At 40.7% G+C, this 14786-nt stretch overlaps 1 protein-coding gene across 2 annotated transcripts in view; it reads left to right on the top strand.

The window, feature by feature from the left end:
• The window catches only part of khdrbs3 (KH domain containing, RNA binding, signal transduction associated 3), a 125551-nt gene that overhangs the window by 45879 nt on the left and 64886 nt on the right, over positions 1–14786 (top strand). For both annotated transcript variants that reach the window (XR_005641328.1, XM_039821142.1), the window contains exon 2: positions 8758–8876. Coding sequence is in view for 1 of the 2 variants with exons in the window: in XM_039821142.1 (XP_039677076.1) it covers positions 8758–8876 (119 nt within the window). In the remaining variant the exon portion in view is untranslated. The remainder of the gene's footprint in view (positions 1–8757; positions 8877–14786) is intronic.

Below are 14786 nucleotides of genomic sequence, written 5' to 3'. Positions count from 1 at the left end.
TCAATTGAATTATTTACACAGGGAAACGCACTGTGAGCTAAACTGTTCTATGCAGGTGCATCCTGTCTGTGCTATGCTGAAATGAAGAGCGGTGCAAATAATAATAACATTCATAAAATACAATTGAATATGAATATAGACAAATTGTCAGCATCGCCTCGAAATAACAAATGTAACTCAACACCTAACAGTCGACATCAAACACCATAAAATACACCATACCAAGTTGTTTAATTGAAATGTCAAATGTGTCTCCTATTATTACAGACCAAAGGAATGTCTATGAATAGTGCATAAAGGCGGCTGTAACTCCTGACAGTCAGTATTTACTGCAGCTAAAAGGTTTCTGTGAGAGATGTACATTGCCATGGGGCACCACGTGGAGATAAATACCACAGTTAGATAAATACCTGTAGGTTGAGCCACTAACATAAAAGAAAATGTGGCATTAAACACTTTTTTATGTACCTTTGAATTCTGAAGCACGGCTGAATTCTGAAGTTCGGCTGAATTGAACCAAGATATGGCGTTATGTGGCTCCACTCGCTGTGTGAAAGAAAACAGTCATTCATGCTACCATATGGCGTTTTTCCATTACATGGTACCTGCTTGACACGCCTCGACTACTCGCCTTTTTTGGTTTTCCATAATGAAAAAAAGTCCCTGGTACCTGCTAACAGGTCCATTTTTTTTTTTTAGCATCACCTCCGTTGAGGTTCCAAGCGAGCTGAGGCGATACCAAACGGTGACGTGAAATCCTGCAGACTCCTGATTGGTCGGAGAGAATCGTCACTAATCACTGCGTCATCATTGGTAGCGACAGACGGGGGTGTCCTGAACAAACCCGCCATTTTTAAATAATTTAGCCAGCGCTGTTTTGTGTTTTGTTCTGTGGCAAACAGCCACATGCCGAGAATCAACAACAACACACCTTCGACGTTCTGTGTGTATTTGTCGCGTTAGGTCACGGCAGTTTCCTGCGGCGTCGCTATAACGACCAGCCACGCTCGCCTCACGCATGAGGCGGTATTAAATCTGCAATGGAAAATGGAGGACGGGGCACCACGGTCGAGCCGAGCAGAGCTGGTACTAGCAGTGGCTAAGCGCCAATAGTCTCCTCGACAGCTTTCGCCCACATCATGAAAAGGTGTCATAAGATCTATAAAAGTCTGTGTGGAGTTTATTCAAAGTTTGAGACACAAACTGGTGTCAGAATACCCTTGTGCATCCAACGCCACTGTGAGGTCTGGGATAATTAGTGTTTGAATCAGTGCATGCACCAGGGAGAATGTACTTCTCATTATATTTGTTGGCTGTGAACTTTTGCTTCACACATATTGCTTGCCAAAGAGGCTCCAGTAAGGGCACCCAGACTGCCTTATTAGAGTATTGCTGACCCAATGCTCTCATTTAAATTAGAAGCAACACTTGGTCTTAACATTTTTATATTATTGTTAATTGTTTTTAGGAAATATAATTTTAGGATCATTCAAAGAGTAACAAGGAAACATTCCCCTACATTGCATTGGAAAGCAATTTTTCCCAATAATTTTGTCTGTCAACAGATTGGTGTTTCACCCAGTGCATTTGCATTATACTCAAGTATACATTGGGTGAATGGATGAACATCCTTTTTTTCTGGATCGGTTTCATTAACATGAACAGGAATAGTTCATCGTTTTGGGAAATACACACATTGGATTTCTTACCAAGATTTAGTGGAGAAGATTGATACCACTCCCATAATGTATGTGCAACGTTTATGGAGCTAGGGCAAGGGGACCATTAGCTTAGCGTAGCATAGTGACTGCAAGCAGTTGGAAAAAGCTACTGTAGCACAGAAGCACTTGGTGGATTGATGAATTGTTGCTTGGCAAGGAATAGTTACAGTGCCTGCTAAAATCACAAAGTGCCACTTTTACACAGATGAAACATACAAGATACAAAATGTTCTTTAAAAGTGATTGGTTAACTGAGAAGAGAGCAACGCTGGCTGTTTTCCTCCGTCTTCATGCTAAGCTAGGTATAATTTGGAGTCACATTAGTTGCCACATTTAATAATAATAATATACTTTATCAATCCCGCAAGGGGAAATTATAATGTTAAGCATCCATTTGTCTACAACTAGGGTTTAGCTTGAGGACATTATTGTATTGTTCATGATCATTATTAAATATGACACAATTAAAGTGCAAAGCAAATGGATTTAAACGGCTGTTTTTTTTTTTTTTACTCTAAGGAGACTCAAAGACTTTGATGTAATGGAAGAATCTCAGAATCAGTTTTCACATTTTGAAGCAGCACTCACTGTTGTGATATAGGTTATTATTACATTTTAGTGGGGTAGGGATTCTCCATTTCAGCCTCACTGTCTGGTGCTGGCAGTCTGGTAACAAGGGATACACCCGGTGTGCAGGTACTGTATTTATGATGTATCGCGCCCCTTCATTTAATTGGTAAACTTAATGACCCAATTGCCTTCGTCCCCAAGTCGACTCTCCAGCATGCAGCTGAAGTCATGCATAATCCCACAAAATCTGCCCAGCTTATGAATTTTAAATGGGGAGGCCTAAATCACAGAGCTGCTTTTAAGTGAACCCATTTCTAATAGAGGGGCAGACAGCTGGGATGGTGTCCCAGTGTTTGGTGTCGTCATCCAGGCGGACGCATTCTATAGACTGTAAATATATTTTTAATGTGTGCAAAGGTTAAGTTGTATTATCTAATGCAAGGGAAACCCTTTAAAAAAAGAGCCCACGGAAACCAAAAAGACAGACACTGTTGCTCTCTTAAGTCAATATGTCTCCACTGCTCAGAGACCCAAATGGAATGGATGAATATTGAAAATTTTCTTCGGATATGTTTGACTCTCTTGTCTATGTTCTCTGGAGCAGCCTCTTGCCCTATATATTGTTGCATATGCATGTACATCAATTTTCCCTAATGAGGGCTGTTGCTGATTAAACATTCTTATTGCTGGAGAGCAGCTGAGTTCTTTTCATTCTTTTAATTTGAGTCATGTACCTTAGAGGCGCTGCAAATGTACACAGTGTAGTATGTTGTCCTTTTCATTGTCTGAGGTTCCAAAATGGTTTGATATAACAAGTAGTAAAGGGTAATTCCGGTGTTTTACAGTGTAGGTCAATTCTTCTTTGTACTGGCCTTTAAGGTTGGGGGTAAGTTTAAAACAACGTACTTCATACAAAGTGTACTTTCAATAAACTTTCAATAAAATATGATCAGACAGGTTTTTCAGGTAACCCTAACCCTAAACTTGTTGGAGGAGAAAACAAATGTGAACGTACATTTCTTGTCTGCGATGTATTATGAGAGCTCCATATGGCGCCACAACTCAGCCTTGGTGGCAATTTGTCCCAATAGCCTCTTCGCGGTACTGCCCCTGAAAACATCCCTTGTGGCCCAAAAAAAAGCATTTTTCCCATCGACCCCCCCAATATAAAAGAGACACCCATAAAATGTTTGCGAGGACAACGCCAACTGCAAACAAGGTCAATTATTACTCTTTCTATTATAACATTCTTACAAATGAAGGTCTTGTGTTTTAGTCCCGTGCAATTAATTGAATTTTAATCGTGACTGCGATTTTGGCTCCTAACGATCACTAAAACAGAGAAATCGAGAAAAACGATTATTTTGCACATTATGTGTTCTTATTTTGTCTTGTGTTCTGAATGTAAAAATAAACTGGGAAAAGTATTAAGGGAAATTTCACAGTTCGAGGTGTTTTCACTCTTGATTTATGTAACCATTTTCACTGATCATTAAATTTAATAATTGCAACATCTTTTTCTAAAAGCCAATGAGTAATCGTGTTAAATAATCGGGATTTCAATATTGACCAAAGCAATCCTAATTACGATTTATTGTTTTCCATAATCGAACAGCCCTATTGTGGTTGTAAAACCTTTTTTAGAGTCCACAAAAGCTATTTTTAATTGCATGACAAGTTGGAACCTGTGGGGTGGGCCGCACAACCAAGAAGCTAGAATAAATTTTTGGCGTATGCGCTCTGCAAGCAATTTTTCAGTCAAGTGACTGAGAGCCTTCTTTGAGTCCATCGTCCAGTTCTTATAAAACATCCATCGTTTTTGTACAGTTTTGCTGTGCAATGAGGGATTGTTACTGACATTCCAGGCGTTCTTTGGTGGTTTTGGTAATCTACTAATATAGTGTACAACCTGTCTAATTGTCGGACTTTGTTTTAGCGATGTCACCTTGTTCCCAAATGATGACCACAACCAGGAAAATAATACCCAACTTTTAATAACCCAGACTCGATTCTGATTGGCCAATCACCGCATTCCACACGGCCTGTTATTTCTGTATAGCGTACCATCGCCATGGACGGAGTTCCGATCATAGGCCTCCAAGGCTGATTCAAGACCCCTCCTTTTTGCCTCAGGGTCCTGGATCACCCTGTCAGGATACTCATTGGAAATAATGACCGGCTCGCTCTACATTATCCCTCACATATATTAAAGCATTTCAGAGTCTGGAAACCCAAAAGGATTCAGGACTCAAGGAAGCAAAGGTATGGAAATAATTCAGCTGCACTCGAGCAATATTAATAACCGACATACGTTTCAGCACCAACAAACCTCATCAGGGGAAATAGATGTACATGCATATGCTACAATATATAGGCCAAGTGGCTTTCCCTGGAGCAAAGATTCAAACAGAACATATCTTAAAAGGAAATTCTCAAAATTAAATAATTCATTAAATATTGATTAATTCATCAATCTGGGTCTCAGAGCAGCGGAGGCACATTGGCTTTAAGGGCTTTATCAACCTACTGAATTTCTCGTATTCTTCACATATCACAAGTCAGCATTGTTTTGAATGGAAAGTGTGTATGCACATGGACAGCATGCACAACAATCTAGAAAAAAAAGACTCCTGGTGATATTTTTCGGTGCGTTCCAAGATTCCAAGGCACTAATTGAATGAAGGTATGCATTGTGCCTCGCCAAAGGCCAAATTAGAACACGCTATTTACTATTCATTTGCAGCCAGAAGAGAGGAGTCTCATAGAGCTGGAAATGGAAAAAGAAAAAAAGAAAACAACAGGCACGTTTGTGCTTGTGTCAGTGATGCATGTTTAAATCTCTTTCTTTTGAGCACCTGGTAACGCCTCAGAGGTAGAGGTGGTTCTCGGTTCACGTTGCCACATTTCCTCCCTCATAAACTGTCTCACACAAACAAGATCTTTTGGAAGCACTGCGGTGCGGTTTGTTAATTCACACCAGCTGATTCCGTGTTAGCATGTTCAGAGGTGTGAGCTCATTTGAAGCTGCAGTTCGGCTGCCTATTACACCTGCTAATTGATTGCCGTGCCCGGTTTAAACTTTGGACTTGAAATGCTACATTTTCTTTGCCGGCGAGTCGGAAAAAGATTGTGCTGTAAGCTTTAAAAAAAACAACATTTTATGATTTGGAGTTGAAACACAATCTCAGTTACAATCTCCCAATTCATCAGAGCCTGAATGTTTTGAGGAGAAAGCCTGGTGGAAGAAGGAAACTACCGTCTTGGCATGTTGCTAGGCAATGCATTAAATATTAATGTTGTCTTTTCTCAGAATGTGTGCACTCTCTGCCCCCCCTTGGGATAAACCGAAGCTAAAAGATATCTCCATCTCACTGATAGTTTTTTTTCTTTTGTTATCCTCGTTAAAACTCCTATCAAAAGGTTTTAATTACATTCTGCAAATGTACTGCTGCAGAGCTTTGTTGAGAAATCACTATTGGCTTTGTAGTTTCTAGTTTGCAGTGCTGATATGCTCAGCTCGTTTCTGACCTGCGGTAATTGAAAAAATGGTTATGTGGTGTATCTGTGGTGTCTGGGAACATGTTTGAATTTTGAAACGGTTTATTTTGTCTGAATGTAATCACCATCGCATCTGATTCTGAACCAAATCTGTATTAAAGCGTGAAAAGTGTAAAGCTAAAGCATTGTGACTTCTCCGTTTGAAATCGTATTTATTTCCCCCTTCAAAAAAAGGGTTTTTGAACAGGAGAAATAAATCTGTGATGGAGTTCGCCCTCTGCCTCACCCTTTCCCCTGCTGGGCTTTTAGCCTGGAGTCTTTGTCGTCGCCTCCCCGCACCTCTCAGCCGCCCTCGCTGCAAACCCATTTTCCTGGCACTGAAACACAGATGTTATCCATCTGATTAAACGTTCAAGGTTACATCTCCAAATACATCAAAGTCTACCTCTCCCATAAGAAGAAGCGTGACAGCCAACATTTTCGGTAGCCCGGGGGGGTGCGTGCTCCAGTGTCCTCCCCATCCCTCTTTGTCTTTACAAGTAAATCGGTGTCTCTGCTCAAATTTAAAAAGCATTATGATGGTCGAGACTCAGCCAATAGGTGAGATGAATGTCACTGAAGGGATCTAGCATTCCTTGTTATCAAGGCCTTAATGGGTTGAGTAAAAAAGCAGACTACTGCCCAGGAAAATAAGTCAATTAGGAGAAAATTAAAACATAAATATTCACTGATTCGATTTTATCAAATACAATCCTTTGTTTTATATATCATAGTATATCAAGGCTTCGCCCTGGAGAAAATTGTACGGGGCCTTTGGAATTTTTTCTTACATTTTATAGATAAATCAGATTAAAGAAATAGTTTAAAATTTTGGGAAATTTGTTTGCTTACTTTCTTCCCAAAAGTGAGATGAAAAGATTAACAACAATGTAATGTGTGTGTAAAGTATAGAGCTCGAATAATACTTATTTTCATTATGGATTAATCCGTTATATTTCAGTAGGCTATTCGTCCAGTTTTTTAAATGCTTTTTTTTTTCTTCTTTTCATCCAAGCAACAGTCAAAGGGCCATATCTTGCACCTGGCGCAGCGCAAAGCCTGACGCAAGTGTCTTTGCTAGTTTAAGGCTGACGCAGTTGTCAATTTCTCGTCCAGCGCCCGCGTCGTTTAAACAGCAAATGCACCTGCGCCCATCTGTGCGCCCATTGGCGTGCTGGTCTTACAGGGAGGTGTGTTCAGGTGCATTCTTGGTCTATTGCTATCTTGAGACTGCGGGAAGCGATCGCATCATTGACCAACAAAAACCTGGTCTAAAGTCAATAGCGCAGCATTTCGTTGTTATTTTAACAGCACATTAGTAAAATGCGCCTAGGCTTATGCACAACGCGCACACGCTATGCTTGTTACACACACAGGGACGCGCAGCAGCACACAAACATGCAAAAGATTACAAATAAAAATATTACGGTGCAAATAAAAAAATGTGCCATGGTACAAACACACCTGGCTTTTAAAGGGAATGGGAGATGACACTCGATTGATTGGTTTATTGCATGTTACGCCCAAAACACACCTAGGATTAATTAAGACACTAAGTACAATCCTATTGAACCATGCACCCGGCACACGGACCCTTTTTTCCGCCGTCAAACTAGCAAAAGTGGATTTGGACACGCCCTAAACGCACCTGCGCCATGCGCTTCACACCGTGCGCTTAGATGGTTAGAGACCCAAAGATATACAATAGAAAGTTGGAATCCAAAAATTTTTTTGGGAATATTTTCTGAAACGATTGATTATCAATTAAATTTTCCGAATGGATGCTGACTCATTTTCAATGAATCAACTAATCAATCAATCGCCATTTGGTTTCAGCTGTAAGTAAGTATGGAGCTTGAGATGGCACATGGCTAGTCTAGCTTAGCATAACGATTGGAAAGAAGTGAGAAACAGCTCAGGTAGTTCTTCCTAAAGTTTATAAATATGCCTATGAATACCTCTAATCGTCACTTATTATCATATTACATATATCTTGTTTGTTTAAACTGTGCAAGAAGAAACATGTAAAACAGGTTGTAGGTTAAGCTGCAGCTTTTTCTTGGTGAACAACAGCTGGGTGCAGCCACCACGTCTCCCACTCTCCGTACGTAACGCACAGACATCCCTGTCTCGGAAAGAAAGTGAACAGGGGCGTCGGACTACGGGGGGGGGGAAATGGGACTGAGTACCCAGGGCCTTCATGTGAGGAGGGCCCAAAACGATGCTAGAATGAATAGCTGTGGATGTTGGGAGGGGCCCATAGAAAATGTCTTTCTACAGGGCTCAGAATTTTGTGCTACGCCCCTGAAAGTGTATTTAAATAAGTGTATTTCTGAAAATGTTGAACTATTTCTTTAAAGAGCCCGTATTATACTCCTTTTCAGCTTCATATTTGTACCCTCGGGGTCTACTAGAACAGGTTTTCATGCTTTGATGTTCAAAAAACCTATTCTGTTTCTCATACTGCCCACTGCTGCAGCTCCTCCGCCTGAAAATCTCTTGGCTCTTGGCCCGCCTTTCTGAAAAGCCCAGTCTGCTCTGATTGGTCAGCTGGACTACTCTATTGTGATTGGTCAACCACATTCAAACAAGCCACTAGGTTGGCTGTGCTTGCCCTTGGCAGCACCTATGGGCAGCACCTATGGAAAAACTCGGCTGGCTTTCTCAATTAATGACATCATTAATTGAGGAATTTCAAACAGGAATGTATGCGAGGCTTTTCAGGCAGTTGAGAAAAAGTGCTGTCTGTGGGAGAGAAAGCTCCATTTGAAGTGAAATCTGAAATTTTCTTTTACTTTATACATCACAACACACTACAACATGGGACAAGATATTCATTAGTTGTCACTACAGTCATTTTACTCTCTGGTATACAGTATGTGCTGCTTGTCAACACCGACTCATTACTTTTCTTCTTTCCTCTTTCTAGAGATCGAAAAAATTCAGAAAGATGAGGGGAAGGAAGAGGAGAAGTTCATTGACGTCGTCATCAACAAGAACATGAAACTGGGCCAGAAAGTTTTAATACCCGTCAAGCAGTTTCCTAAAGTAAGTGCTGTAGTACCACCGCCAGAGACTTCTCCGAAGAATGGGATTTGCACAGACAGAGAATTTTAGTTTGTTATATTTATAGATAATGAAGCCAACTACAGTCGCTCTGGTTTTGATTTAGATCCCTCACAAGAGCCACTTGACACATTTTGTTGATGCTTTATGTTATTAGATGTAACATCTGGAGGACGGCGTGCAGGCAGAGTGTCGGCTGACAGAACTGGGGTAAAACTATATTAGGGATGCTACTTCCTGTCTGGAAATTGTCTTCGCTTTTGAAATGTTACAAGTGTAATTCTCCCTATCCTCCCTCTCACACACACCTCTCTATCACACTGACCTTGGTCAATGGCGCTTTGATGTCTCGGTTACCGAGTAATATACTGGGTATATTAATTTGTCAATGAATATTTATGAATATATGATTCAAAGGAATTATCTCGCGCTGGATTTCAGTTACTTGAGTGGATTTCCTATTTGGTAGGTGCATGCACTTATGGGTCTTTTTCAAGTTTTTTTCTATGAAAATGAATAGCTTGTAGGGTGAGAGTATGATTGCAATGCGGCACAAAAGTCACATGTACACAGTCCAAGACAGTCAGCTTGGCGATGACCTCCACGTAAAGTCGTTTTGAGCGATAACACTGTTGCCACATTTGAAAGCACTTTAGCCTCGCCCACCACGATGGAGCCTTCACCGGCAGCAGGGTTTATTGGAGCTCCGCGCTCGGTGCATGACAGGCATTTCCCGCTGGGAGCACGATGGGGAGGCTGGTTGTAAAAGTGAGAGGGCCGCTCTTAGACGGGAACATCGCTCAAGTTTTCACCTCAGCCCTCCAGGGGGAAGGACAGCGGTACCCTGCAGTATGTGGATAGAGAGAGGACAACAGGGAGGAAACACAACGCAGGAGTCAAACACTGAACCAATACAGTTCTAGATGTGCATTTGGATTTAGTTTTTCTCCAAAACATGCTTTTCTGCTTAATAGCACTAAAATGGTAATGACATGTAAGGTAAAATAATGCCAATGTCAGTTTGAAATGCAGGGTGTAAAGAAATTGTCCACACCCAGCAATTAATTTAACACTCCATGGTAGCTTTGAAAAGCCACTATAGAGCCGTTTTAGCTCTGTGACATCCACAATCAACACTCTTTCATTTCAGATAATTGTCACTGGATAATCAAAACTTGTGAGCACCGGGAATTTGTCTGTGTAAGAAAAGAGGAAACAAATCAGAAAGGAAATCAATATTATAAAAGAGTGATTTTGCAAATGCTAACCCTTGCCAATAGGGCTGGGCGATATGGAGAAAATCAAATATCACGATATTTTTGACCAAATACCTCAATCGATACCGCAACAATATTGTAGTGTTGACTACAATATTGGTGCTTTCCCAAAATATTTACACAATGAGATTTTTGATAAATAATCATCAGTAATGTGGATACAATGACTAAGTGGGGAAAGGCAAATAATAGAACAGTTAGAACAGTCTGGTAAGATCAGAAAATGACATCACTTTACTGTAATGCAGCCTTTAAAACCAGGAAAAGACAACACATGCCATATTACGATATCCAAAATGTAAGACACTATCTAGTCTCATATCACAATATCTATATAATATTGATATATGGCCCAGCTCTACTTGCCAAATATCAAGCCACACGACTAATGTCAGTTTAATTTTTTTTTTAAAAGACTATTTTTTGGGCATTTTAGGCCTTTATTTGGATAGGACAGCTTAGACTTGAAAAGGGAGAGAGAGGGGGGATGACATGCAGCAAAGGGAGTCAAACCTGCGGCCCCTGCGTTGAGGAGTAATCCTCTATATATGGGTGGCTGCTCTACCAGGTGAGCTAACTAGGCGCCCAACTAAAATTAGTTTAATACTACTGTACTTGCTGTGAGGAAAAATTCTGAATGTGGCCTTGTTTTACCTTCTCTACTGTACATCCCTGATTATCCCCAGTAAGCATTGATTTGGTGATTGGCAGGCCAATCAAGACTCTACAGCTATGCTAGTGGCTCTGTGAGGCTGAAGTCTAAGTTTAGCATGCTAACTTCCTGATAATGACGATGCTAGTATGCGAATGTGTAGCAGGTATATCGTTTACCGTGTTCACCAATTTAGCTTAGCATGATAGCTTGCTAAAATTTGCTAATTAGCGAATTAGCTGAGGCTGATGGGAATGTCATTACCGTTGCAGTTATTTAGTCATAATCCAAAGCATCTGAAAAATTAAAATTGTGATCTGTTGGTGGGGCAGGATAAAAAGTCAGGGGATCACCAACTACAACATGCACTCTGATGAGGAGCTGACATTCATTTTTGGTGAGCCCTGAGGCCTGTGTGTTGTTTGTATGAATGCATGTAGTGTCATCTGTAGGCTGACCTAAGTCTCCTAGGTTCACAGCTAAACAGATTTGCTTTGACAGCTTTGATAAGTAGAGCCACTAATACGCTGTTTAGAGCTCCAACAAGCCACTGAAGGAAGACAAATTCAATTTGTTCTATCTGACAGCTAGCAATGGCAAGAGTGATTGGTCTGACTTGAATGGGTTTTCTCCTGAGCTGCGAGCATCACCTTTTGGCTTCTGGCATTGAAGTGGCACAGACATTTTCCAAATAGCCATTTAGCAGCACGTGCAGAGAGGTTAAATTCATCCTCCGCACACATAGCTTTTTATCAAAATGAAGCGGGCAAGGACACCAGGCAGCAAGTTCCAGGCTGCTGATTCTCTGTGATGGAGCTGTTCCTCAGCGATGATTTTTAATACCAAACACTGATGTAGTTTTTCACTTTCTAAGATATTGGCATGAGTCATGATATATAGGAGTGTCTTATGGTGTAGTTCTGTTTTGGAATGGACACTTGAACATTGTACGCTGAGCTCTGCAGCAAACACTGTTTTTTTTTATTTTTTTTTTATTATGATCAACACTTAGAAAAAGACAAGATTGAATGTTAACCGTGGCTACAGGAAGAGAGAGCCTAAGATTTTAAATCCTGATTTAACCAGTATGATACATAATGTCACACCTACTCAGGAACTAAAAATATCCCACCTTTTGAACAAGGGTGCACTATCAGCGCTCATCTGTACATTTGCTGGATCTGTGGGCCCTCTCTCAGAGAGCATCTTTTGGCAGAAAGCACCGCAGGCCATTAGCGAGGCGTAAGGAGTCCCACTGGTTTATTTCCAGTTCAGACTGTGGCTTTTCTCTGTGCCGGGAGCGGCGATTTATCCTTCTGCTGTCATTCCTGTCCTGCTGTCCTCAGCACAATCGCTCCGCGCTGGCTCTCTGTGAGCACACCTTTCGCCAGGCTCGCAAGTATTCCATTCAGCAAATGATGAAAAGATCTCTGCCACCGTCCCCCCTGCACCCCCATCATGTTAAGTGATTAATCATAAATGCTTACTCTCCTTGTGTCCCCAGTCTTTCCAATCATCCACATGACTTTATTTTGCTTCAGATGAATATGGTGCGAAAATTCCAATTCTGTTTTCAGTCCTTTTTTTTGTATTGTATTTGCCTTTTTTTTTGGTGCAGCCAACACAGCAAAAGAGCAGCAGGCGACAACCCGTGATTAAACACATCAGCTTTTATTGTGTTGATTATGGACAGCAGCAGCACAATCCTCTCAAACAGTTTAATGCCACGAACCAGTAGGAGAACCCAGGCAGGTTGTTTTTTCTAAGTCCCATAATCCCTCATGATCACTAAAGCATTAGCGAAACACCAAAGCATCAATCACAGTAGGAGTCAGACAGATTTTGATTTGTGATAAATGGCAGGGATTACTGGTATGTGTTCAGTAAGACTCGTATATTCGGAGGATTGTCCACACGGGGAGATGCATGTGTGCCTCTGCAAACGCATCGACTGGGTGGTTATGATGCGTTCAAATGTCCAGATTAAGACTTCTCTCTGGCATTTACTGGCATTAGTCAAACAAATATGAAGCAAATCTGCATGATCTCTTTTTAAATAATCAGGATTTTAAAATGGCGCCACACAAATACCATTACATCATATCTCTCTATAACACCTGTCTGAAGTGGCTCAAGACAGTGTATGAGATCATCAAACCATAATCCAGGTAGAAATTACATTTCCCATCAAAATGTACAACAAATTAGTAGTATATCCCCTAGAAATTCTTTGATATACATTTATAGAGTTTTAAAGATGCAGTAGGTTAGACATATAAAACTAACTTTCTGTCATATTTGAAACTGACCCTATGTTCCAGTAGAACTACATGAAGCAGGTAATAATAATAATTTTTAAAAAAGTGGCTCCTCTGGCACCACCTACAGGCTGTAGTGTGATTTGCAAAAATCCACAGCTCCCTGTTCAGATGCACCAATCAGGGCCAGGGGGAGGGGGGGGTCTAACTGCGTGTCAATCACTGCTCATGCACACACATTCATTCTCCCTTGTGGGGGGAGGGGCTTAGGAGACTGTTTGGGCTTTAGCAGAAAGGGGGGAGGGACTGAGAAGTTGTCAATGTTGAAATTCTTTGGCTAAGTCCTGGATCTTCACAATCCTCCCTACAGCACCTTTAATATCGTTAATATAATATAATATTAATATAGTAATACAGTGTTAACAGATCATTAGCATGTTAGCCAGTTCCAATTGTGCTTTAGTGGTGCCTTTTAACATACTCTCAAAGTAAATCCCAACGAATCAAATTGCCACAAATTGCATAATTGGAGCTTGAAGGGGCACTTTAGGGAAGTAAAGGCCCTGGGCAGTTGCCCACTTTGCTCAGTCGGTAATCCATTCATGTTTGTAACAGTATGTATTATTATCTTTGGGCTCCCCTTCAAACTTATAGTATAATATTTTTTTGGGGGGCATTTTAAACCATTATTAGAGATACAACAGGAAATGAGGGAGCGTTAGCTGTAACAAATGTCCCCTGCCGGACTCACACAGGGCACGTTTCAGTAGTATCCCCTGCACTGTGTCTGAACCTATTCAATGAGTGCACCAGTAATTACATTTTTATTATTTTAATAATTATTATTATTTTCATATATTTCAAATATTGTACAGTATGTTCTAAATGAAAAGGGCCAACATCTAAATCCGTCCCTGGTCTCACAGAAACACAAACGAGCTGCAGAGTAAATTCATGTTTACATTTATTTCTGTTTCACAGTCCAATTGTTCCATTACTGTGAATTTGCTCTATTATGCTCTCTGCCTGATGCCCGTGTGTGCACAGTTGATATGGCTCCTACACTATGATATGGAAAGCAACAGAGTGGCACTTTGTTCTTGATCAGAAAACCATCTTTTCTCCTTGTTCAGGCATTTTTATCTATCAGTGCAGAGCACTGTCGGTAGACTGAGGACTTAGATATCCATACAAACATGCCCGGACACTGTGTGCGATACGCAACCTGTCAGATGAATGGAAGGGATGCCGTCTCCTTTGATGATGCTTTTTTGTAAATTAAAATTAGAGGCAGGACCTATCTTGTTTGCTTAGATAACTTTAATTTAAATTTTCCTGAACCAACAGTTTGTGTCCTGGATATATATGGAGTTAATTAATGTACAAATTTCAGTGGAGGTTAGGCAAGTCGAGTCAAGTCGGCTTTACAAATCCACCATTATATGTGTTTAAGTAATGTAATGTTAGTTAGTCTGTCTGTTGTGTTCAATGTGCTAGGGTGCTTTGTAGTAACGTTGCTGTAAATGACGGCGCTGTAAGGGTAAGGACCGCCATTCATTATGCTAACATTAGCGTAGTTACGGGGATTTGGGCTCAACTTCTTTGCTAACATTAGCTAAAGTCCTAAGGGGTATGTTGTTGATGGGAATTGTTTTTTTAGATGTGCCAACTTGTAATTATATAAGTGATTAACGGTCTGACTGTT

Source organism: Perca fluviatilis, chromosome 13 (genome assembly GCF_010015445.1).
Source record: "Perca fluviatilis chromosome 13, GENO_Pfluv_1.0, whole genome shotgun sequence".
NCBI classification, from domain to species: domain Eukaryota; kingdom Metazoa; phylum Chordata; class Actinopteri; order Perciformes; family Percidae; genus Perca; species Perca fluviatilis.
The sequence above is the reverse complement of the archived record's forward strand: the minus strand, read 5'-3'. Positions and strand labels throughout refer to the sequence as shown.